Raw genomic sequence first — 26,501 nt, forward strand, 5'->3', positions numbered from 1 at the left:
GTTTCTTATGTTGGGGTTCCATCATGTTCCTCAGCTCCTCTCTAGATTTATTAATCATGTCTTACACTAGGGGCACAATTTCTCCTGTTATCTGAGACATTATTTCTGATTTCAGTTTTTCCAGATCCCCTTTTGTTGCCAGTTCAGTGGGTCCAGGTGGTTGAGTATCGGAGTGTTCCATCTCATTTCCCTTTGGAGTTGCTGTAGGTGATCTGGAAGTCTGGTTTTGAGACTTATTTACGTGTTTGCTCATTTCGACTAGGGCGGGGGGCTGTTGGCACCTGCACGGATTACCTCCTCTGAGCTGGGTGAGGTGGGACAGGGGCTGGGAGCAGCGGTAGGGATGGTGACCCAAAAGCCCTTTCCTGTGGGCTGGGAGCAGACGGAGGCATGGTGGCCGGGAAGCCCCTTCCTCTGGACCAGGAGCAGTGGAATGGTGGCTCAGAAGCCCCTCCCTCTGGGCTGGGAGTGGTGGGAGGGATGGTGGCCTGGAAGCCCCTTCCTCTGGGCCAGGAGCAGCGGGACAGAAGGTGGCCCAAAAGCTCTTTCCTGTGGGCTGGGAGCAGCGGGAGGGATGGTGACCAGGAAGCCCCTTCCTCTGGACCAGGAGCAGTGGGACAAAGGTTCAGAAGCCCCTACCTCTGGGCCAGTAACAGTGGGACTCAGTACCTTGTTCTGGTGGTCTGGTGTCCTCTGTGTCTTTGTATGTGGAATCAGGTGGCTGCCTGTCTGCAGCAGGGTGATTCGGTGTCTTTTGCGCGACTCAGGACCTCGGTAGGGCGTGCACAGACCTTCCTGCGTGCAGCGGGCTGATTCGGCGTGTTCTGTGCCACTCAGGACCTCGGCAGGGTGTGGGCAGACCTGCCTGTTTGCAGCGGGGTGACCCGGCGTCTTCCACGTGACTCAGGACCTCGAATGTACATATATCTTGTGTAACGATTACCACAATCCAATTAGTTAACACATCTTCTCACACCCGTGCTGTACATTCATTCTCAAAATTTGTATTTCTTATAATTGAAATTTTTACCCTTTGACATATATCTCCTAATACTTTCAGTCTTCTGTCTGTTGTAACCACTGTTCTACCATATATTTTTATTCATTCAACTTTTTTCAGAGTACACATATAAATGAAATTATATAGTGTTCAATTATTCTTGCCTATTTCACTTAGTATAACATGCTCCATCTTCATCCACGTTGCCACAAATGGCAGGGTTTGTTTTGTTAAGGCTGAATAATACTTTGCTCTGTGTATAAATCACAGTTTCTCCATTTGTCCATTAATGTACACTTTGGTTGTTTCCACATCTTAGTTACTATAAAAAATGTAAAAATCTCAAAGGTAAGGGTCGAAACTATAAAACTCCTAAGATACATGGGGAAATTTTTTTACATTGGTCTTGTCAATACTTTCTTATGTATGACATGTACAGCAGAGGCAACATAAGCAAAAATCAAAATAAATGTCACTACATCAAAATAAAAAGCTTCTGCATAGCAAAAGGAGCCATCAAAATTCAAAAGAGAATCCACAGAATTAGAGAAAGATATGCAAACCACATCTCTAATAAAATGGTTAACATAAAAAATGTTAGGAACACTTAAAACTCAGTTGAAAGAGCACAAAAATTGTAACTGAAAAATGGGAAAGGATTTGAGTTGATATTTTTCCAAATAAGACTTACCTTTGGCTGACAGGTGTATGAAAATGTGCTGATCATCTCTAGGCAACTTTGAAATGCAGGTCAAAAATTGCAAAGAGATATAACCTCAGAACTACTAGGATTATTTCTGCAATAAAGATAAGAGATTGCATTTTGCCCAGGATTTGGAGAAATGGGGCAAATTCTTAGAGCTCTTGGTAGAAATATAAATTGATTCAGCCATTCTGGAAAGCAATGTAAATTTTCCTGCAGATATTAAAAGTAGAACTACCATATGATTCAGCATCCCATTTCTAGTCTATACCAAAAGAAATGCAGTCAATCAGAGAAATATATACAGTCTCATGTTCATTTCAGCATTATTCATAATAGTCAAGATCCAGAAACAATCCACGTTTCCACTTATTGATGAATGAATAAAAATGTTGCTGTAGATATACAATAGAATGTTATTCAGTCATTAAAAGGAAGGAACTCCTGCCATCAGTGAGGCAGAGTCAGCTTTAAGGAGAAGCAGGTGAGATTTGCTCTGTGGTGGGCAGGGAATCTGAGTTACCTATTTTCTGCTTTCAGATACTGTGGCCAATAATGTTTACCTTTTATATGAGTTTTCTGCCACCCAAGTGAGTACTGCATTTTTATGTATTTTAAGTGTGGGCTTTCATCTGACCATTAGAACATACATGCTTGTGGATGTGTGTGAGTATGTTTTTAAGTTCATCCAGCAGTAATGAGTACAGGTGAACACATTCCCCTTTATGATTTAACTCCCAGTAGCTGTATTGTGTGTTCAATCAAAGGAGGCAGTGATATTGACAAATCAAAGCAGCTATTCTTTCTAATTACAGTTTTTTCAAATGTCTGTCTGCATATTGCTGATTTTTTCTTATACATAGTTCAATTTAAATAAGTTTATGATCCTTGAGTATGCATTAGTAGTGAAATCTGAAGCATTCAGAACCAGGGGAAGTATCTGGTCCTGGATGTACCATTTTTGTGACTACACATGCACATGTGCATCTTACAAGCAAACCTTTGTGCTTCCTTGTGCTTAATTGTTTTGCAGAACCACTTGGATGTGAAGATTTCACAATCAACCTTCAAGGACCCCAATAACTTAGCATTTCAGGAGATCAAAATACTTGGGACCCAGGAACCTACCAATGTTATAGTGAAACACAACAGTGTCCTAACTCAGGCTTCTCCTAAAGTCACTTATGATCCTAACCTGAAGGTAAAAGTCCATTTTGTTGAGGTGTTTATTTTAGTATCCTTCGTGGCATTGTGGTGTTTCTTCATGCCAAGGTTGCATGGGTCTCCAATGAATCAATGTCCACTGTGAGCCCTGGTGAGGTGACCCCATGGTTAGGATAGAAAATAAAGATCAGGAGACACCCAGACCTAGAGTGAGTTGAGGTGCTACTGAGGAAGAATTGTTCCATGTTTGCTGTCTTCTCTGCACTTCTGTGCTCTGTTCTCTTCACTGATTTTATCTTCAGAGAATAGATGTGATACGCTCAAGAAGAGCAGAGTGAGCAAAGTGGGGGTCAGGATCAGAGGAAAGGGATCTGGAAACTTACGGCAGGTGCCAAAATAAAGTTGGGCTGTAAGAGTCTCTGGAATTAAAGTTTTGAAGGGCCTTTTTTTTGGATCTGTATTGAGACTCCAACACACATTCTGATTAAATCTATTAAGACAATATATGATCCTATTAAATGATTTCTTATTTGATTAGATGGTGATAAATTTTCATCAGTTGTAGTGAGACCTGACTCTCTTGAACAGGTTGTAATCAGTTCCTCTGATTTCTTATCATTATAAGGAATCTTTACTCCCAAGTAATCCTGATCAAAAGCAGTATAGGGATTCCTGCCACTGGAGCTTCTGTTTGTGAGAGACTTTAGAAATTTCTGGAAAATATGGCAATTTATGCTTCTACTATTATGACAGGTTGATAACAGTTAATATTTTTCCTGAGAACAAATATTGAAGGATGCCTCCATTATAATGTTAGAAATAAATGGTGTATGGCATTTTTATTTGTATTGCCAAGATCAGGCCATTTAAAACATGCATATGTGAAAACAAGTACAATCCCTGTTAGCCAGATAAATTAATTAACATAAGACCAAAGGAACTCTTTCATTGCTTGAATGTGGGTTAAGAGGAGACATAATCTATACACATAAAGGTGATACAAAGAAGGCAGGGAACCCAGACTAACATTTAGGAGATGTTAGCTTACGTGTTATTTGATATTAAAAGCTTAATAGAATAGTTGAACCACATTTCTTGGAGAAGGCAGGCCTAGAGTTGGGCCTTGAAGGAGGATATGTCATATAACGGTTCATCATCTTTGAGTGAGAAAACACCTCAGATGTAACAAATTGGAATTATTTTTTCCTTTTTAGAAGTATAGAAGATAGAGAGATGCTGGTATTGACTTAGAGGCTCAAGGTGATTAGAATTGAAGTCTTTTCTTCTCTTGTGATTAGAAGTGGCTGCTTACTTCAACTACCCATACCCATTGTTCTAGGACAAATTTTAGAAAAATGAAAGCAGATGCAAGAGGTAAAGTTGCAGAGGGAGGCCTTTATACCAAGAAAGAAATATTTGGCTGACAACTCTCAGTTAATTTGAATTTACCTTTTCATGGCCATACCTATGCTACATTGATTAAAACTTTAGCTATTAATTGTGAAATTTGGAATGTTTTATATGGGGAAAGCAAAGAGCAGTGCAATCTTGCAATGGGCTCCATTTTCCTAGAAATGGCTATTTGGTAAAGCATTCTAAGTTGAGATATCAGAATAAGCCAGTCTCAGAACTTGGAATAGCCTTGCATCATCAGCCTGTGAATCTTTTATAACAAGCTTAGATAGATTTTGGAAGGAGATTTGTTTGGCCAGGAGGAAATTTGTGGTCAGATTTTGGAGGGTCTGAGATGCCAGAATGAAAAAGATATACTTGATTTAACTCTTGAAATGTTTCATAATGATGCTTGATACTGGGTTAGTTGGAGGTAGAGCTGGAGGGTGGGGAATAGTAGGACAGGAAAGTGCAAGATGATTTAGTTTGGGAAGAGACTGGGAGAAAGATGATAATTGCTTGAATGTGATCTTATGGCTACAGACAAATGAGACTGTTAGGTGAGGAAAATGCTATTCAAAGATGAGTGCAACATAAGACTAATATATAGAAAAATGTGAATTTTGAATTGGTGATTGGATTCAGAACAGATTTAAAATTTTGAGTATGTAGTCTTGGAGAAATGAAGATCCTGGGATGTTAGAAAAGTAAGGAAATGGTATGATCTGTAGAAGTTACTACTTTGGAAGTTGATAAAAACAACATAAATATTGGAAAGAATTTGTCTAAGATTCTATAGAAAAATGGGAATGAGACTCCAGGTTATACAATTCTTATATGCAGTTTCTTTTACTACTGCAGATCAGTGAAGGGCACTGGTTTGGGGAGTGGAGTACAAGAACATGAGATAATTTGGGAGAGCAGAAGAGAGCCTTTCTTCAAAAATAATGGGAAGGAAGAGGAATTAGGGGAGGAAAGAAAAGTGGTGATCCCAATAGGCTTTATTCAACCAAATTCTTTCCACATTATAATGTTCAAGAATGTAGGAGTGGTGGTATTTGCCTTGTTGCCATGAAATAGTCCCCCTGCCATGTATAAAACTTTCTTCACAGACACTGCAGTCACATGTTCCTTGGATTGAGACTCATCTGATGACTACTTGTTTGCCTAAAATGCTACAGATTTGGCAAGGCCTTTTTTCCTGAGCTTGAATTTCCCTGTGACTTACCTATTCCTGCAGGTTGCCATTATCTCAGAAATTAATCTTGTGCTGGGAGAAGCATACACGGTGGAATGGAACATAAACATAAAGGATGAAGAGAAAATAGACTGTTACCCTGATGAGCATGGCTCTTCTGCAGCAAACTGCATTGCTCGTGGCTGTGTCTGGGAGGTAACCACACTGACATTATTAATGCTCACTGAAATCGTCTACTCTTAATCTACAATTTCATGAGCGCAATATTGGAGCCAGTGTACCTATTTACAGTCCCGATAAAGAAATGGGTTCCACAGGAAGCAGATCTGGATGTGAGAGTCAGTGAGGATAGGAATGGGATTCTTTTTTTTTTTTTTTACAGTATCTTTTTTGGATATCAGAGATTTTTTTTTTTTTGCACTACCAAATGATATATAAGTGAGTAAGTGATGTGTGGCTTTTATCTCCATGTAACTTGCCTTTTTCAAGTTTTTCAGGGAATACCCATTGACTAAGATATTAAATTTACCTTTTCAGGAATCCAGTTCACCTGGGGTCCCTTTTTGCTATTTTGTCAACGAGTTGTACTCTGTCAGCAACGTTCAGTATGACTCACAGGGAGCCAGCGCTGACATCTCCTTAAAGTCTCCTCTTTATGCCAACACCTTCCCCTCCACTCCTGTGAACCCCCTCCGCCTGCAGGTGACCTACCATAAGGATGAAATGCTGCAGTTTAAGGTAAACTCTGTATATGTATCAGGTACTGCCACAGCCCTCTTCACTATTTTTTAGTGAATGTTCAAATCTATTAAATAAGTTACAAATTTCATGCTGTGATAGACTGTTTTTGTTCTAATCCAAAAAGCATGGGAGAGCATTGATAGAATGGTAAGATCTACCCTACTTTGCATTTAAAGAGATTGTGATATCTACTCAGAGGAATTAGTTATAAGAATGAGACATGGAGAGGAAAGTTAGGGGCCTTCCAGTTATGTGGGACAGGTGAGGGTCTGAAGTTTTTTTGTTTGTGTCCTTAGTAGAGCTATGGCATGAGGCAGGTATCTAATGGGTTGAAGTGATTGGATGAGAGAGATGGATTGGATTTGTATTCTTAACTCCTGTTTACCCTTCTTTTTGATAATACAGTACTGTAGGTCTCTCTAATATGTGCATCTTTTGGTGCCCACTTTGATGTCCTGTGTCTTTGTGTGTCTTGTTTCCTTACAAAAATAACTTGATCTTGTTTCTGTGCTTGGTTAATGCTTACAGAACTTTTAAGACCCAGTCTATATTTCTCACATGAGACTCAGTGTCCCGGGAACAATGTTAAGCATTTCCTTCCTTTTAATCTCACTGTATTTCTACATAGTTCTGCCTTAACTCACGTCATAACTCACATCATACAAGTGTTGTAAATATCTCTTTCACTTCCAATTAGCATGTGAATTTCTCAAATTAATAACCTTGAAATTTTCAGTTCATATTTCTAGTGACTAGTGTAGTATAAAACAACAATGTCATATATACTTAGTGGATCAATTTATATATAATTTTAGCAAGGGCATCTATGATATTTTTAGCAAAATAGTTCATGTTTTGTGGGAGGAATCATTACATGATTCCAAATAGTTTTCAATACTCATCTACCCACATGCACAAAAATGAAGAACATATTCAAAAATATGACACTGATTTTTGAAGTATTTTTCAAGTCATTTACCAATGTCAAGATGAATGTGGCACTATCTTAGACGCCTTAAAAATAAGGTATAACAGATGCAGAACAAAATGCTTCATCTTACATTATTCTTTCATATGTTAATTAAATCCTTAACTTCAGATACTTACAAAAGACAAAAAGTGTACTATCTAGACTCTTTGTCAAGGATCTGCTAAGGGTGTTTATATGAAGAGAACTAGCCTTGCCTATCAGCTTTTTTCATTTTTTCACAATAATAATTGTCCTTCTTTATGGTGTACAGTGTGATGTTTTGATACATTTATACATTGTGAATTAATCAACACAGAATACTTAGATTCTTTATGATCTCAGATATTTCCCATTTTTTTGATGATAATATTAAAAACCATCACTTCTAGCTATTTTGAATTCTATGATAAAATAATAACTTATAGTCAAGTCTGAATACAGAACTTATTCCCCATTTCTATATCCTTACCTAAAATCTATTTCCTCTCCCTAGATTTATGACCCCAACAACAATCGCTATGAAGTCCCAGTCCCTCTGAACATACCCAGGGTTCCATCCAGCACCTCTGAGAGCCGGCTCTATGATGTCCTCATTACAAAGAATCCATTTGGGATAGTGATTCGCCGGAAGAGTACAGGCACTGTAATGTAAGTGTCTTCTAGTCTGATTCCGATTTTCTGGTTACTTGTATGTTCCTTGCAGATACTCAGGCTCAAAGTCCTTGTGGATACTCCGGTTCAAAGCATGACATCGCCCCATTTCCGGATCCATGAATAAGTTATTTCCTTCAGGTCTATTCTAATCAGAAATCTTTTGGACTGTGACATTTACATGTTCCTGTGAATTCAATATTATATGCCTTTAATAATTTTAAATAGAGGGCATCATAAGTGTATAGGCAGTGACACAGGAGGAAACTTGGCACATCAAGAAATAGAAGACCAATGTAGTACTTGAAATGGGGAATGACAGAGATGAAGTTGGAATGCTAGGTGGACTCAGATCAGATGCAGCCCTAAGATCTTTATATATTGTTTTCATGAGAAGCCACTGGAGAATGTAACAGAGGCATGATATAATATGAGGTTCCTTTGGAAATATCACTCAGCATGGATGAGGATTCAAAGCATCAGGGAGCAAGAACAGAAGACAAGTGTGGCACAATGGGTGGCTGATGAGATGGTGGAAGTAACTGGCTTTGGTGTTGTGGGGTGAGCAGTGAAAGGAGGTAGTGATAGAGAAAGCACAGGAAGGAAGGCTGATTCCTAGGAATTTAGCAAGAATATCCATGATTATTTTAGTTACGTGGAATTTGTGTTGCATTTGTGTTCTGGTGGTGGAGGGACTGAGCAGTTCTGTTGTCCTTGGAAAGTCAGCTGCTCAAACCCAATAGGAAAGCTGAAGTTCTTCCTCAATCTACCTTTTCACTTCACAGTTGGGACTCTCAGCTCCTGGGCTTCACCTTCAATGACATGTTCCTCCGCATCTCCACCCACCTGCCCTCCTCCTACATCTATGGTTTTGGGGAAACGGAGCACAGAACCTTCAGGAGAGACCTGAACTGGCACACATGGGGCATGTTTTCCCGGGACCAGTCCCCCGGGGTAAGCATGCAGCGAGTGGCTCTGCATCTCTGCCTCTGCCTCCCTACTTTGTGTATGCTTTGTGCTTCGTCTCCCCAGGCTCAACATGGGTTGTCACACTGTGCTCCTAGATAAGTGGGCGCATTTGTGGCCACCTTTCTTTCTCCTGTCTTTAACTTATTGTTCAGATAAAACACAACTCATGTCAGCAAACAGACTTTCTTGAGTCTTCATCAGGCTCGATGCTGCTAACCTTGTACCTCTTCTCCCCCATGGCTCTCAGTACAAGATGAATTCCTATGGTGTCCACCCCTACTACATGGGACTTGAGGAGGACGGCAGTGCCCACAGTGTGCTCCTGCTGAACAGCAATGCCATGGGTAGGATGATGCCAGTGCTCCTTTTTTTTTTATTGGAATGTGTTTGTTGTACATAATTATTACATTCAAATTGTGGCGTTGGTGCATGTACGGGACACATCTTAATTCTTTTTTAATCTCTTACACTTCTCCTTTCTCCTCTCCCCATCTCTTGGAGCCTTTCATAGATACATAGATTTTGTACATGTTTGTAGTACATAATGATCATAATGATCTCCTTTCTCATAGAGACTTAGCACATGGATAGAATACATTACCATCCTCCCCTTTCAACTCATTCCCCTCACCCCCCAATCTCTTGGTTTCCTTCACATGTGGTTGATGATCTCTCTGGCTATATTCTATTTTCTTTAGAAGGTATATGATCTAGCTTCATCCTTAGGTCAAATATTCATCTTGTGGGGAGTGTTTTTTTTAATGTTTAGTATTTTCTTTGATTCAGTCCATGGATGTGTAATAATAAGACAACTTATTTTGGCAAAACTCACAAAAAAAGCAAACAAATCCCAAAGTCTCAAATATCCTGCACATCAGCAGTGGGAGCAGCTGTGTAACTTGAATTAGTTTGAAGACATAGTATGGATCAGAGTACTCACTCTAGGAGAAGAGAGTCAGTAAAACTGATGTGACATATATGAGTGAGTGAAAAATGAGAAAGTGTACAAGAATCATGTAGGAAGATGCGGTGAAATGTGCATTATTTCCATATCTCAGCTAACAGTATTTTACTACTGCTGATATCCTTGTTTTGACAATGCACCGTGGTTCAATAAAATGCTATCATTGAGGAAAGCTGAGTAAAGTGTATACAGAAACTCTCAGGAATATTTCTGCAACTTCTTGTGTGTCTTAAATTCTTCTTGTATAAAATGTATAATAATTTAAAGAAGTAGAACTAGAAAACATGTAATAAGCTAACAAATCCCACCAAAGGGGAAACATCCAGAGGTGGCTTCTATGGACTACCATTTCTGCAATTCTTGTGGTTAAAGTACAGAATATCTACCTGAAATACTCTAAAGTGGAAAGAGAGATAGTGTGTATGTCAAGGCTAATTCCTCCCCATGAAAGTTTGCAATTTTATTGGCACTTTCCTATCTTTTCAGATGTGACATTCCAGCCCATGCCTGCCCTGACTTACCGCACCACAGGGGGAATTCTGGACTTTTATGTGTTCTTGGGCCCAACTCCGGAGCTTGTCACTCAGCAGTACACTGAGGTGGGAGGGAATTCATTTGCTTATCAAGTATTTATGTAGCCCATTTTGTGTTCTAAAGGCTAAATTCATATTGTAGAAATCTCACTTGACAAGTAGAACTGTTGGTCATTGTCAGAGGTAGGTGTATTAGAGACTAAGCACAAGAGATACATTTCCATAACCATTACCTTCAATAGCATCTCTGGTTATGGCAGCAGGAATCGTGGTGCCAGTGGTGGTGGTGAGACTAGTGTTTGTATGGGTGGTTATGGTGACAGTGATCGTAGTGATGATGGGAATAAGGATGACAATGCTGATATTAGCCCTCCTGGTGTCAGTAGGAGTGGTTGTGGGGTTATAATTGTGATGGTGTGGGTGGTGTTGGTGGAAGAATGGTGATAATGATGGCGCTGATGGTGTTGACTGTGAGTGTTTCTGTTCTGGTTCTGGTGGCGATGGTGACGGGGTGACTGAAGGTAAAGTCGAATGTTGTGTTTGTGGTGGTGATGGGACTCCAGGTGATGTTTGTGAGGGGAGGAGGTAACGGTATCAGATTTGGCACCAGTTATATAACTTTCCGTGTTGTTTATCTTTTACTTGTTGCATCTCAGAGCATTACTGCACATATTAGCTTATTCTGTCTTCATAAAGACACGAGGAGGCAGACACTACCATTACTCCCTTTTACAGGTGAAGAAACAGAAGCACAAATCTGTTCCTCTCTTTGCCCAAGGTCACACAGCTAGCCTGACATGGAGCCTGTTTGCTAATCCAGGCATATTTTCTCAGAATTCCGTGCTCCTAACAATAGGCCAAATCTAGGAATCAGAGTAAAACCAAATTTTCCCCAATTCCCAGATAATGAGCTCCAGTTCAGCAGTTTTCTCCAGGCATTTTGATAGCTGAGGAGCTCTTTGTCTCTTCAGTTTATCTCGGGATTTGTACTCGTTGACTGCCTCTCTCGGGGCACTTGAGAAATATGTTTATTACTGCATATACAGCTTAAATCTGGCTTCTCCCACAAGGACTAGTACTCTGTCTATTTTCTAGATGATTGGTCGGCCTGTGATGGTGCCTTACTGGTCCCTGGGGTTCCAGCTGTGTCGCTATGGATACGAGAATGACACTGAGATCGCCAACCTGTATGATGCCATGGTGGCCGCCCAGATCCCCTACGTACGTAAAGCACATTGTGTACTGGTTCCTTGTAGCCAACTCATTCATCTCCGTATGTGGATTTATTTGTTGGACTTTTGTGAAGTTGTGCAAAGACTCAGAGTTCTTTCTCACTTGATGTCACATGATGCCTCACCCCACACAGTGATGCAGGTGAGGCCTCGTCCCCTCTTAAGAAGGATGATGCAAGGCTCTTTGTGTTATATCATGCTTCCTTCCTTTTCCTTTACATGGCTCCATAAATGTTGTCAAAAAGTCCTCGATTCCATAAGAATAAAGTATTCCTCAGTGAAGGAGCCCTGGTGGCTAATTCTAGCTATATAGGAGGCTATGGCCAGCCTAGGAAACTTATCAAGATCCTTCCTTAAAATAGCATAATTCAACATACTAGGGATGTAGAGGAATGGGAATGCACTTGGGTGGCATTTGGAGCCCCTAGGTTTAATCACCTGTGCTGAAAAAAACCTTAACTATTAGTTTTTCCAAATCAGTTAGAATGAACCCCAATGCAGTTATACCATTAGAGGTGGAGATCTGTTCTCATTTCCAGTGCTTTACAACTGCAGGACTGCATTCCACCTGGTCTGAATGTGGGGAATACGGCATGGGTTTTCAGAGCAAGTACCCATTGAAACCAACTCTGTGCTTCAATTGAGAAAAAGAGAGATGCAACAATCAGAAATATTCCATGGAGCACTTTCATACTAAATTCATTTATTTACCTTTTTATTGTTTACAACAGTTTCATTAAAGGAAAGTTTATCATGCAATATATCATCATAATAAGAAATTTTGCCTGATTATCCCCAAGATTGGATATTACAAAGTAATTACAAACTTCTGTTTTGCTTTGTTTTGTGCTATGTCAGTATTGATGTAGTTTTATTGTCAGTATTGTGTTATGACTGGAGAGTTCACAGTATTTTCTCTGAAATGAACCACTGTAATCCCAGTGGCAGCCTCCTGGGGAAGTAACCAAAATCGCTCCTTAGATTGGCAGTTTTCAAAACAACTTTCACGTTCAGAGTCTTTATCCTCAAAACAGTCCTTCCAGATAAACATTATCATTCTATGTTTTACTTATATAGGTTGTTTCCATTTTATGACTTAACATTTGAAAAAATTAGATGAATTTCCTGAGGCACATGCCAAACAAATGACAGAGCTAGGATTTGAAGGAGCCAGAGAGAAACCTTTTAACTTCACCATCAATATCAGATGGTTGTTGCCTTTTTGGAACTGGATTGCACCACCTTCCTCAGCCCCTCAGTTTCCCTGTGTCCTCCCACAGGACGTGCAGTATTCAGACATTGACTACATGGAGCGTCACCTGGACTTCACCCTCAGGCCCAAGTTTTCTGGGTTTCCAGCTCTGATCAATCGCATGAAGGCTCATGGGATGCGGGTCATTCTCATTCTGGTTAGTTCATATGTGAATGTGATTAGTTTGCTTGTGAACTGGCTGGGCTTTGGTGGAGAACATATTATGCTGTGTTTTCTTTTATGTTGCAGGAAAAGAAATTGAAGGACAACAAGAATTGTTGTGGAGTTGTATTTCCACAGATATCTTACAATTTAGAAGGAAACTAGGGACACCTGTCTCAAAACTTACCCTTTTTACTATCCTTTTTAATTTCTTGGCTGTGGTTTTTCCACCTGACTTGTGCTTTGCTTTCAGAACCCAGCCATTTCTGGCAATGAGACCCAGCCCTACCCTGCCTTCACTCGGGGTATGGATGATGACATCTTCATCAAGTACCCAAATGATGGAGGCATTGTCTGGGGAAAGGTATGATCCAAGGGGTGATCCACCAATTCCCAGCCTGGGGCAGCCCCTAAGACACAGTGGTTTATCTGTTCATATTATTTCTTCATCCTTTGCATTTGGGACCTGAGGTCCATACTTTTCACTTTTCAATCAACATTAGTTGATAGAATTAAGTTTGTAGAGTCCACTTGACTCTAGATCAAACATACATGATAGTTGAAGTATTAGTAACTATTGGACAATAGTTTGTATTGTCTTGGAAAACACTATACATGTTAAATTTTGTGGTATATTGCTATTAAACATTTGTCTCTCCACAGGTCTGGCCTGATTTCCCCAATGTTGTCACTGACCCGTCTTTAGACAGGAAGCGTCAAGTGGAGGTAAAAGACCCACCGTGAATGTTGGGTAGGAACAGAGTTTCAAGGAACAAGGAGCCATACTGGGTTATTGGAAATTCTCTGCCATGGACATGGGTTCAGCAAGGGAGAAACACTTAGGAATTATGTGCAACATGTCAGTCTGCGTGCAGATTACCTTACGTACAGTTACGTTCTCTTTCCAGAGCGGTAATAAAGGTGTTGTTATCCTTGGGATTTAAGACTGAGAGAGCTTACATGTTTTATCCATGCTTTAGGTGACACAATGGTAATTTCTTCCGTAAAACTAGTCAGATTCCAAAGGCCCATGGAATATGTATAGACACCACCTGTAAGGAGTGCTACTTCCCCCTTAAGTAGTTTCTTTGTTGTTGGTTGGGTATCTCTCTAAAGCACAGTTCCCCACCTTTATCTTTAGTTATTTGGTCTTTTTCTCTCTACATCTTCTGTTCTTTTGTGGAGGCGCTTTACATCTTCACAGGCATAAATCCTACCTCCTAGTTTCATTAAAACTTGGGTCTCTCAGCTTTCCTGTTACCTCTCAATTTCCAGCCTTTGATAACATTTCCTTTCTCCTGGTAACAAGTTCTTGTTTGTTATACATCCAGACAACCCATAGAGCTGGACATAAAATTTTTTCAGCTTAATTAATCATTTATCACCTGAATGAATACATAGTTTCTTACTGGTTTAGGAAGCTTCAGCCCCATCCTCTCCCAAGATATGTGCACAGTGAAGTCATGCACCTTTGTTATCCATTGTTCTGATAATGTCTTTGAGCAGGGCTGTCTGGGTTATCCATTGTTCTGATAATGTCTGTGAGAAGAGCTCTCTTCCTTCTGGAAAGTAAACACCTTACCTTCTTTATCTCTTCTTCAACAATTCTCATTCTATGTAGGAACTGCAGTAGGGTATGTATAGCTTATGGAAGTGTCATAGAGTTGCTGTTAAAAAAAGAGGACTTTTTGCCAGTCCTCTTGACTAGCGCCATAGGAACAAAGAATTTTTACTCTGTGTGGTCAGCCAGGTGGAATAAGTTGTATTGTCTAGGAACTCTACCAGGATCAAGAGTTAATAGATATAAATTAATGGGAACCAAGTACAGCAATTGTGAATTTTAGTACTAGCCAATCAGAGCACAGAGTCAAGATGCCTTCTGGGAGCTTTCATTATTAGTACTCTACTCAGTGGTTTAATGTATAGCAGATAAACTCCAGTCACTAGGAATAAGATTGGCAGCTATTAAACCAAATATTCATGCCTTATCCAGGGAAGTTAATTTTCAGGGAAAACAGTGTGTCCTAGAGGGAAACAGACATTAGACCGAACTAGCATTGTCTAGGAACCAAAGGCGCTGGCCTTGGACAACTCCCACAGTGTAGTGTATATATAAACCAGTGATGCACAATTGCCTTGGGTTGTCTCTGATCTCCTGGATCACAGTTGGTAGGAGGAGCACTTTAGACACAAAATGATATGCTCATGCAGGGGATTTGGTTGCCCGGCAATTGGCCTGTGTATATAAACTGTGTATCTTTATGTTTTGGCAGTAGATTAGTAGGAAAGATCAGAAGCTGGCTGGAGAACATTTCACAAATATGCAAGAGCATTTCAGGCACAGCTCAGTATTTTCCTTTTATATCTTTTGAACAAGTATCTTTCTATCTATCTATCTATCTGTCTGTCATCTAGTAAGAATTCCAGGGAGAGACTTAGGCACCTATCCTCTCCATCATGTTACACGGAGGAACACTTGACCTTTGGTGCTTCAGCTCACATGGACAAAAGGAACCTTCAAACTAGCAACATTCAGGGACACAAGCTCCTAGCCTTTTATATTTTTACATTGGTAGAGGGGCCACTGCATCAATCATGGGGTTGGCTACTAGCTTATGAGACCTACACTTCTTCAGTCACGAGGACCAATACTGTCGCTAGTCATGAAGACATTTTGAAATCTGTGGAACAGTGTTGGTTATCACAATGACTGGGAAACACCATGTGACATTTAGTAGGTGGTGGCCAGGTATGCTCATGGCTCTGGTTGCAGGGTATTCATCACAAAGATTCTGTTGCTCTAAATGATACACTTGAGACTTTGATGAAAATCACTTCATTTAGGGGTTCATAGAATTTATTATGTTGATCATAAGAGATTCTTGGTAGATGGAATAGTTATAACTATTTATATAAGTAATATCAACTGTGACGGTGGTGAAAATGGCGTACATGTTTTATGTTGCTGGGGGTAGTATAAAACAATCAAGAACCGAGATCTATGAAAAACAAATTTCAGAGTTTGAAGTTTGTAGTTTTAATTCAGTTACTCTGGGTTGGAGTCCTGGAATTAATTTTGGCAGCACACAATGGACTGGGATAAATAAGCCCCAATCATTCATGCAGGAGTGCACATCCCTGGTTCATATGAGAGTAAATGATGGTAGGGGTAATAAGGCAAGGATTAAATACCGACAAGATAAGGCAGATACCACACTTCAAAGAATGGCAGGAAATTTTTTATTACATGGATTGAATTATCAGAGCATAATTATTGAGGTTAATAAACCATATTTGGCTTAATTTCCCACTTGTATCCTCTTAGTGATACAATTGTGACTGAGACACAGCTGATAATGGCTATTTATTCTAATCCTCCACTCTCCCATTCCATTATTTCTGACGTTGCCTGAGCTGGAACTCTGTGTTTGTAGTGAAAGGTTCTTTTCTCCTAGTTCTATGGTTTCTACTTTTCATTTCCTAACAAGAGACTTCCCAAGATTTCCAGTGATGTGGCACCTGGCTCTCTGTAAGACAGATCTATGTGTATAGATCCGTTTTTATTTTCTTCTTTGTGTTCCTGTTTTGGCTTTTATCTAGACTCATGGGTTCCTACTTGACTTTGTCTATTGTGTATAAGAATTCCCTTAGGTCAAGTCCTTTTTCTGCTGTTTGTCCTACCCTCACCCCAGTATTACTGAGCTTTTTTACACTTACAACATAGAGGAATCTGTTTATAGAGACCTACCAACTACCATGATGTCCCGTGACAAGCCATATGGAGTATATGCACATTTGTGGATTTTTTCTTCTACTAGGTGATGTTAACCCACAATCAAACAGACTATTTATTATCATTTTTGTTCATTATTACATCAGTGAAGCACTTAGCTAAGCACTCTAGGGAATAAAAACATTGGTCAGAAAAATATAAGATAAGGCCCCTGTTCTCCAAAAGTTCGCTGTGTAAATAGAGAGTGATATCTTAGACCTACATTTTATGGTACAATAAGTGCATTACTTTTATCCATTTGAGGGAACATGAAGAGAGAGGGAGGTTGAAATTTTCTCCTTAGGTCCTCCCACTTCTCATTACATACAGCTGCACTTTTCATGTGTTTCTAAAACCATAGGAAACAGAGAAGCAAGCATACTAGTTTAATATTGTCACATGAAATTTTATCCCTTCTTGTCATACCTAGTGAATGTTTCTTTCTAACTTGGTACAGTGCATCTCATGTCTACTCTTTCTTGTTATCATCTTTCTGCCTCTTGTCTTGTTTTTGAGGAGAGGTTAGGAAAATCAGTACAGAAGTCAAAGGTTGAGCATCTAAAGCATCAGATTATGAGTTCAGATGTTGTTGCTGTTCATATTGATATATAGAGGAAAACAATCTATGGGTGTTTTCCAAACTCTAAGGTGTATGATTTGTATTTATTCCTCTTCACTGCACTCAAGAGCACTACGCAGGCTCTGTTCAGCCTATCACTACCTACCACCAGGTAGTAAAGTTTTTGCATGAGTTAAGTTCTTAGTGTTTGTTTGCTGTCTAATACATTCACAAATGAGTTACATTTTGTTTTTATAGCAATACCGAGCTTATGTAGCCTTCCCAGACTTTTTCCGCAACTCAACTGTCTTGTGGTGGAAGAGAGAAATACAAGAGCTGTACACCAATCCACGGAATCCAGAGAAGAGCTTGAAGTTCGATGGCATGTGGATTGTAAGAGTGTGTGTGTGTGTGTGTGTGTGTGTGTGTGTGTGTATGTACTTGTGTATAGGTGTGTCTATCTTTTTTCTTAGCATGTAGATCACTGTCCTTTAGAAGATAATTGCCACCCAATAAAGACTTTGGACATATCAGAATACACTTGCCCAGTTGGGCATGGAACAGACTTAATATACACCTCAAACCTTGTATCTCACCTGAATTTCCTACTGTAAAAGATCCCGGGCCATTACTAGGAAATCCTTGGAATTTTGCTTGCTCTGCAGGAAAGTAATATATTGCTTTGGCCAGTCATTCTGTAGGAGTTAAAAGAACTTTTGAGCAGTTCTCACTAGGATATGATGAGTCTTCCTGGGCAATCATCCATAGAGATTACTAGATGTTGAATAATTTTTTCACTACATATTTGTCTCTGAATGGACAGGACATAATTATCTTTAAAATTAAGCTGCATCTGTGTTGGGCATTTCTAGGATATGAATGAACCATCGAGCTTTGTGAACGGGGCTGTCCCTTCAGGATGCACAGATACAACTCTGAACCGACCTCCCTACATGCCATGTAAGGACCCTGGGTCTCCCCTAGCTGTGGATTCCTGGCTAGAAGGATGGTGACCCCTGGAAGCATCCAGAATCTAAGGATTTATGCTACCACTCAGGACATGCCCTAATTGGTGCTGTGGTTTGTACAGGCCCAGAGACAAAACTACTTTCACCACTTTACCCAACTGAGTGAGTGCGTGTTGTTATATTCCTTGTGGTGAATTTCTCCAATTTGGATAAAAAACAGTTAAGCATGGCAATGCCTTCAAAGGATTCCTATAGCTATGTTTCATGGTTTTTCTGGCTTAATTTACCTACAAGAACTTCTTATGCCACTGAAGACTGTAAAGGAGTAGCTTCCCTGCATCTTATAGCCCAGGAACTTTGATGTTAAACTTGTGTAACATCTTAGATCCCCAAATTACTATTTTTCTGAGTTACGTGACCGACCATAGATTTCAAAATACTTTCAAATCTCAACTTTCTAAACTGTAAGAGGCAGATAACCCTATCCTGTTCACAAAATTATAAGAATTATATGAAATATAATTTGTAAATTATATGAAATAATTTACAATAGTGTATATCAGAGCCTGTATCTATAGTGTTCGACACCCCTGTGTTCTACCCCCACCTCTAGTTCTGCTTTTTTCATTAGAGTTGACATTGAAAACCATGATGTAGCTACCACTACAGCTCAGAGCCAAACACTATTCTGCCTCTGGGAAATGGTAGAAGGACCTATGGGAATTAGTTTTAAGGTCCATAATTCAGACCCTGCCAGGAACTAAAAGCAACAGGGCTGATTTTCACATTTGTAAGTTTTTTTCCTCGCAGATTTGGTGGCCAGGGACAGTGGGCTAAGCAGCAAGACCCTGTGCATGGAGAGTGAGCAGATCCTCCCAGATGGCTCCAGAGTGCGTCACTACGATGTGCACAGCCTGTATGGATGGTCCCAGACCAGGCCCACGTACGAGTGAGTCGTCCTCTCCCTTTTCCATTTGGCACAACCTATGGGGACATCCAGTGAGGGGCACAGGGTCCCCACTTTGTTTTTATTCGTCATTCTAAGCATTGAGAAGAATTTATTTAGAATTACATACAATTCTGACTTGTTAAAGCCACACTCCTTGAGCATGGATCCAGACCCTCTGTTTATAATCAGGAGGAAAGACTTAATTGAGGCATAGTCCCATCAGTGAGAAACTAATAGTCTCAATGGGGTACCTTTCTCCTTTACTCCAAAAATAATAATCTCTGTTGGATTTCTCTCCCCCATTTCTGCTGGATGTCATTGATTATACTGCTGAATAAGCAAAATTCTACTTTGTGAGTTCAAAGAGTAAACATCATTCTAAGGAAAACCTTAAGAAGTAGTTTATAGTATTCAGCAGCAAATATAGGAAATCAAATGATGAATAAATAAATAGCAAGATGCTTGCTTACTATTTTGAGACAATTCAGAGTTTTCTACATGATGAATTTCTTTGTAAAACACTATGAAAGTGCTCTTATTATCTGTATCATAACAGATAGATAGGTAAGAGCAGGACATCTCTATGGCTCAGTTATCTATATTCCCCTAGTCATGAGGCAATGCCATGCGTTAGGCTTAAGGGAACGGAGGTTGAAGCTCTATAACCTTTATTTCTCTGCTGTGGCTTCATTTCACCTCCTTGTCCCCCTTCAACCAGAGCTGTGCAGGAGGTGACAGGACAGCGAGGAATTGTCATCACCCGCTCCACATTCCCCTCTTCTGGCCGCTGGGCAGGACACTGGCTGGGAGACAACACGGCTGTGTGGGACCAGCTGGGGAAATCGATCATTGGTACCTGGGCCTGTTCCCAGGGCCTGTGCCGGCAGGGAGGGAGGTGGCCTCCTTGGGGAGGAGGAGGAGGAGGAGGAGGCAGGCCCCGATGCCTCCTGACACAGTTGTGGTTCTCATTGCAGGCATGATGGAGTTCAGCCTCTTTGGCATATCCTATGTAAGTGGCCTTCAGATCCCTCCTGACTGCTTCCAAGATGGTGGCATCTTTCAGAAATCACCAACCGCCTGTTTTTTTCCCGTCTTGTTTCAGACCGGGGCAGACATCTGTGGGTTCTCTCAAAATGCCGAATATGAGATGTGTGCTCGCTGGATGCAACTGGGGGCCTTTTACCCCTTCTCCAGGAACCACAACAACATTGGCACCAGGGTAGGACCTCAGTGCTGCCTCACATATTTGACGTTACTTGAAATGCAACCTCCATCTTTGAGTGACTGTGAATGCTTTCTCTGGGGACATCTTCAAAATCATTATAGATGCTTGTTTTAGTTTGAGAAGAATTGTTCCAAACACTGTCTAAGAAGAATTTCTTATGAGGAAATTATATCAGGTTTTGTGTGTAAAATTTCAGTGACTCCCTTCAGTCTATTGCAAATATTCTGGGAGTCTCATCCATGATAATCATTAGTGTAGCTGTGTGATTTGTTTTGAATAAACTTTCAGTGACTGCCCGAAGTCTCCCCCACTCACTAGACAGGCTCTGAACACTGGTATTCCTCCTTTAGAGACAAGACCCTGTGTCCTGGGATGCTGCCTTTGTGAACATTTCCAAAAGTGTGTTGGAGACCAGATACACCCTGTTGCCGTACCTCTATACCTTGATGCACAAGGCCCACACGGAGGGCGCCACTGTTGTGAGACCTCTTCTCCATGAGTGAGTGTCCAGATCGGACCTTGTACCTTAATGTATAAGTTTTTTTTCTGTAGGGTGACAGTGGGTGCAGATAATTCTTCCAAATTGAAGACATGATTTTGTTTTGTGAGAAGCTCTTTCGAGGCAGGAACCGTAGTTTACTACTCCTTTTAGTACAGTGTTATGCATGCTTTAAATCATTGATGAAAAGCTAATTATTGAATAAAAAATTCTTTTGAAGAAAGTACAGACAACATAATTTTTTTCACATTTGGCTATGCAAAGTTTTCTCTGTCTTTTGTGACAGTTTCATTAATGTGGACTCAAGCAAATATGAGTTCTAGGTACTAGAAAATGCATTCCTGGAGGGTCTTTATGGAATGAGTGCCAATATTGCATTGACAGTGTGCCATGCTGAAGACATGTGGAGATGTTTCATAGTAGAGAACATACCTAAATCATTGTTTAATTTAGAGGAACTTGACCTGTTGAGACTGGGGGCTGGATATTCCTGATGAAGAGTGGGAAAGAGGATGGCAGAGGTTGCAGCCTAATTTCTGACTTGATCTGAACATGGGGAATTTCTTCAGGGCCTTGGGCTAAGCCTTTCTATAGTTCTGACTGTGTCACTTTTTTTCCTTCTAGGTTTGTGTCAGACCGGGTGACCTGGGATATAGACAGTCAGTTCCTGCTGGGTCCTGCCTTACTGGTCAGCCCTGTCCTGAAGCCTGTGAGTATGGATGCCTGACTTAGTTATTTTCCTCTTTGCTGAGACACAATACCCAATACCTACAATTTAAAGGGGATAGGTTTATTTTGGATCATAATTTTAGAGGTCTCAATCCATGCATGATCAGCTGGCTCCAAGGCATAAATGGCATAAAGGGCCTGATGCAATGAACTGCTCAGGTCATCAAGGCCAGGAAGCAAGGAGTGAAGGGAGCAGTCAGGAATGGAAATACATCCTGCCAGGTCACAGCCTCAATGACCTGCCTTTTAAAACCAGCACGTTTAGCTATGGATTCATCAGTGATTAAACCCTTGATGCGTACAGCACTCCCATGATCCAGTCACCTTCCAAAAGCCCACAGCTGAACACATGGGCCTTTTGGAGGACATTCTAGATCTAAACTATCGCAAGGTGTCTGTGGGATGGAGGATCCCAGTTGTGAGGCTGGGTGAATACTGTGAGAGGAGAAAGGAAGCCTGGTACATGGAGGTGTATCCTGAGAGAGTTTCTTATTCCACTTTTGTCTTTCCTGCTTCTGAGCAGAAGTCCATTGCTAAGGTGTCTGGCCTCACCTCCGTATTAAGAGTCAGCCAAATAGTTATGGTTCATAGCACCATCAAGAACAAAACAACTTTATCATATATTTGAGAATATATCATTAATACATTAACTAAAATAAGGAATACAAGCCCGTAGTGTAAGCAGTGTATTACAATCCTGTCACCCTTAAAACAGAACCTTCCAGGAGAGCTGCCTACAGCAGTGTGTGCAATCCAGTTGCTGGGTGCTTCCCTGCCATAAGGTGCTCCAGGAGCAATAGCCATTTCTTTACTTCCTCTGTGGATGACAAGGTGTATGATTATAAAACCAGCTCATGACACTCCCTTCAGATATTACTGTATCTACATGATCTGCTCCAAACTCAAGCACAAGCCTGTCTCTAGAGGTGAAAGGGGTTTAGTTTATAAGCAAGTGGTGATTTTTTTAAAACTCCTGATCTCTTGGGCTGTGGGAAATTTCTCCTGTGCGAAAAAGAGGAAGGAAAAGAAGGCTTTCCCAGCCTTGCTAATCCCCATAAACTGAGGCAAGTGGGTACAAACAAGGTCACCAGCATTGTTTTAACATCTTTTTATGCAAGCTTATTATAGTATCCTAGAACATAATGCTCATCACTCTTCACCTTGTGATTAATTTCAGAATGCGAGAAATGTCAGTGCATATTTCCCTGGAGCCCGCTGGTATGATTACTACACAGTAAGTTTTCTAAATATTTATACACCCGGGAAACTGGTAAAGAACAAAATCTTTAGATATGACAGTCCTCCCACCAAATGCTGGCTCTGGAAGCCACCTGCTGTGGGGTCTTGAATAGTCACTTTAAATCTTGTAGGCTCAGTTTTCTCATCTGTAAATTAAGTCAGACCACCTCTCCACAGAAATGTTGTAAGATAAGCATAAAGCCTCTCACTCAGAGCCTGGCTTTGTGTGGGTTGACTCGTGAGTTTATATCATTCCTTTATACCATCACTATTCACAATGGTGTATAAAGACAGACACCTGTGAACTTTTGAAATGGTGCTATAAAGTGTACGTTTTGCTTATACCCTCTCTTCCTGTAAGTTCCTAATACAGGGACTTTTAAAATTAAATGTCTGCTTCTGTAGCATAGATGCTCAAAGAAGAATTGTTCCATACAATGACAATGGCAATGTGAAAATCCACTCAGAGGAATGGGTTTGACATTTCCAAGTCTAAGCATTGCACATGCATTTGCATGTGATAAACCCGCAGAAGTTCTGTATATGTTCTGAGCTAGTGTGAGCCCAGAACCAGCTGTGAGAACAGGTTCTCAGGAAGCAGCTTCAACGTTGGTCTCTGGAAGAACACAAATGTGTCAGAGTGCAATTGTTGGGGAAAAGTCCTTGCCTTTTAACTAGGCCTCCTTCTTCCTAATTTGTGAGGAGAAGGAACTGGAGGACTGGAATTACAGCAGCCAAAAGAAGAACCCAAGCATGTGTCTTCCCCGGTCATCTAAGGGAGCTACAGTGTGATTTGGTAAAAACTGGGTTAGGATACTGAAGTGGAGTTGCTCCTCTTCTCTATCCTGTGGACCTCTGAATCTCTTCAGTCTGACTTTCTTTATTACTGAGCTGCATCTGCCTTTAATATGAAAATATGTTAGAACTTTCTGTGTGCTTTCCTGCCAGGGCTTTCTGGGCAGGGATCAGCCAATATCCTCTGTGTGACCTTAGCTATGGTGATTCTGCACCTTGGTTCTCTTGTTCACAATCAGTCATTCCTTTTGAGTTTGAAATTCTTTTTGTGCAAAGATTAACTAGGATTAAGCTAGGAAAGGACCTAGCATACAGAATTTAAGGAGGTACTGCATCACAAAGCTGACCCGAATTTGCAAGAGCGAGGGCTTTATTTATTTTAAAACCTTGGCATCTTCTAGATTCATAACAGTTTCAAGCCACTTTCTGGAGCTTCAAGCATTGGCACTGGAAGCATTTCCTTATGAACTTCACCATTCAATGAAGAGCTAATATTTACTTGACACAAACACTAATTAGATATGTAAATAACTATATATACCATATGAAAGAAAGTGAAGTATTAGGGTTAATAAAGGAAAGATTCTTGGAATGGCCAGTGTCATATGGGCTCTTAAATAGAAGATAGTTTTAGTTAAAGAAGGAGAGGTAAAAGTAATCATGTGGAAGGACAAAAGTTGATGGGGAATCCATTTTGAGAAAATAAAATTTTATTGTTTAGTTAAAATGAAGATTATATCATTTCAATTAATGAAGAAATGTGTCCTGTATTAATCTTCAAAAGTTATGAAAACCTAGTATTTGTGATCAAGTAAAGATTGGTGAATAATGGCTCACAAACCTGTCACCTATTTTTGTAAATAAAGTTTTATTGGAACACACCCGCACATTCATTTACTTGTTGATAATAACTGCTCCTTACCTCTAAAATAAGTTTGCAAATGTTTTCTTGCAAGGGAACATTTGGTAATGTATGGAGACATTTTTGGTAGTTATGATGTGGTAGGGGAGGGGTTGCTAGTGGCATCTAATAGGTAAGACACTGAACGTGTTGCTAAAACTCAAAAAAGCATGGGACAGACACACAACAAGAATTATTCAGCCCCAAACATCAGTAGTTCCAACACTGCCAGGCTCAACTGTAGTTGATAATATATGTGAGAATGGTCCCTTAGGATTTGAGGTTTATGCCTCAAGTGACAGAGCACCCCTGACAAAGATACAAGATAAAGATTGTCAAAGATGAAGCAAGATAAACATGTCAAGTAGAAAGGCATATATAGCAACTTAAAGCTATATAAAGTAAGTGAACACATTTTGATGTTTTCTCTGAAGAACAAATCAAAGGTGTTAAGTTGGTGGCAGTCAGTTGAGATGGAGATTTAATAAATCTTGATGAAAGAGAAGGTCTAGGAATGCCATTGTGGAGAGCTCATCAGATGCCAACAAAAAGTGAGAAACTGAAAGTGTAATTAAGGATTAAAATGATTAAAATGAATAATTGATAATTTGAAATAGGAAGAAAAAACCCAAAGGGGTAGGGGTGACTGGAGGGGAAGGTGAAAGGAAAGAAGGGAAAGGAAAATTTGTTAGAAAAGAAAAAATATGGAAACAAAGTCTATGTAAAAAGGGAAGGGTGGAGGGGGTGAAGGGCACACAGGGAATGGGGAAAAAATAAGAACCAAGATACATCATGTACAGGTACAAGCACCCAGTGATAAATGTAACCATATTGTATACCTAAAATGTACCAATAAAAGAACTTAAGAAAAAACAAAGTGAGTGAAGAATTGTCCAACCTCCTCTAGCAGTGCCCTGTGACACAGAAACACAGGCTGTGCAGTGAAGGTGGGCTGTGATTTATCTTACTACCATACGTGGTTGGAGCTATAGAACCCCCCCAAAAGGCAAGGAGCCCTCACAACCCATTACAGAGCCAGTTATCACACAGCAGTGGGATGAATGCAGAAAGTGTCCTAACAGGTGTATGCTGAACGGTGAAGAACAGGCAGCAAGTTCAGAGAGGTAGACGAGATGTCTGCCAAATGCACTGATGAGGGAGGTGTGTGTTCTGCCCCTCATCCCCTCCTTTTCCTTCTGTCCTCAGGGTGTGGACATTAATGCAAGGGGGCAGTGGAAGGACTTGGCAGCCCCTCTGGACCACATTAATCTTCATGTGCGTGGGGGCTACATCCTGCCCTGGCAGGAGCCTGCATTGAACACCAACTTGAGGTGAATGAAGGACCAGGGCTCTGCTTTGCATACTGGTTCACTCAGTAATTTGTAATGAATGCCACCAAAGCTTCAGGCATTACTCTTGAGGCCAAAAGCAATTTTCTAAACATCTCTTTTATACTTATTTGTCTTGTTTTAATATTTTGCAATCTCTGCACTCTTTGAGCAATTATTAACAGCTATTTTATATCTAAGTGGTGGAATGATAGGTCTAATAAGTGAGATTTGAAATAGAAGTCAAAATAAGAACAATTGTAATTCATGCTAGTTTTATAAGACTGCATCTTATTTGACTCTTTCCTAAGAAGGCAATTGCTGAAAAGTTATTTAAGCCATAGAACAATTGATAGCTAAGGCTGAGATTCCTTTTGTAAAGCATTTTAAAAAATACTTGGTCTAGGTCTATATAATAATGGCAACAACTAACATTGTATGAATGCTTTCTCTGTGTCTAGAACTGCACCAAAATGAGGATATCTGTTTGGAGATATTTTGTTTTTCCTTAACAAAGGAAAAAAAAATCCTATGAGATATATAGTGCTATCTCCATTTTACAGATGAGCAAAGAGAAGCTTTAAGAGGCTAAGTGATTAGCTTAGG

The 26,501-nt window shown here is 40.2% G+C and overlaps 1 protein-coding gene across 2 annotated transcripts in view; it reads left to right on the forward strand.

Annotated features, from left to right (window-relative positions):
* The window catches only part of LOC101711183 (maltase-glucoamylase), a 211,954-nt gene that overhangs the window by 180,335 nt on the left and 5,118 nt on the right, over positions 1–26,501 (forward strand). For both annotated transcript variants that reach the window (XM_087205928.1, XM_087205929.1), the window contains 22 exons: positions 2,244–2,293; positions 2,737–2,904; positions 5,500–5,652; positions 5,995–6,195; positions 7,662–7,816; positions 8,605–8,773; positions 9,036–9,132; positions 10,239–10,351; positions 11,381–11,506; positions 12,798–12,926; positions 13,185–13,295; positions 13,595–13,657; positions 17,521–17,655; positions 18,135–18,222; positions 19,041–19,179; positions 19,898–20,031; positions 20,154–20,188; positions 20,282–20,398; positions 20,755–20,903; positions 21,528–21,612; positions 22,810–22,866; positions 25,774–25,898. In XM_087205928.1, coding sequence (XP_087062054.1) covers positions 2,244–2,293; positions 2,737–2,904; positions 5,500–5,652; positions 5,995–6,195; positions 7,662–7,816; positions 8,605–8,773; positions 9,036–9,132; positions 10,239–10,351; positions 11,381–11,506; positions 12,798–12,926; positions 13,185–13,295; positions 13,595–13,657; positions 17,521–17,655; positions 18,135–18,222; positions 19,041–19,179; positions 19,898–20,031; positions 20,154–20,188; positions 20,282–20,398; positions 20,755–20,903; positions 21,528–21,612; positions 22,810–22,866; positions 25,774–25,898 — 2,599 coding nt within the window. The remainder of the gene's footprint in view (positions 1–2,243; positions 2,294–2,736; positions 2,905–5,499; positions 5,653–5,994; positions 6,196–7,661; positions 7,817–8,604; positions 8,774–9,035; positions 9,133–10,238; positions 10,352–11,380; positions 11,507–12,797; positions 12,927–13,184; positions 13,296–13,594; positions 13,658–17,520; positions 17,656–18,134; positions 18,223–19,040; positions 19,180–19,897; positions 20,032–20,153; positions 20,189–20,281; positions 20,399–20,754; positions 20,904–21,527; positions 21,613–22,809; positions 22,867–25,773; positions 25,899–26,501) is intronic.

The sequence above is a fragment of the Heterocephalus glaber genome, unplaced genomic scaffold, assembly GCF_053883595.1.
Source record: "Heterocephalus glaber isolate CG9 unplaced genomic scaffold, H.glaber_assembly_v1.0 deba00000621, whole genome shotgun sequence".
Classification (NCBI taxonomy): domain Eukaryota; kingdom Metazoa; phylum Chordata; class Mammalia; order Rodentia; family Bathyergidae; genus Heterocephalus; species Heterocephalus glaber.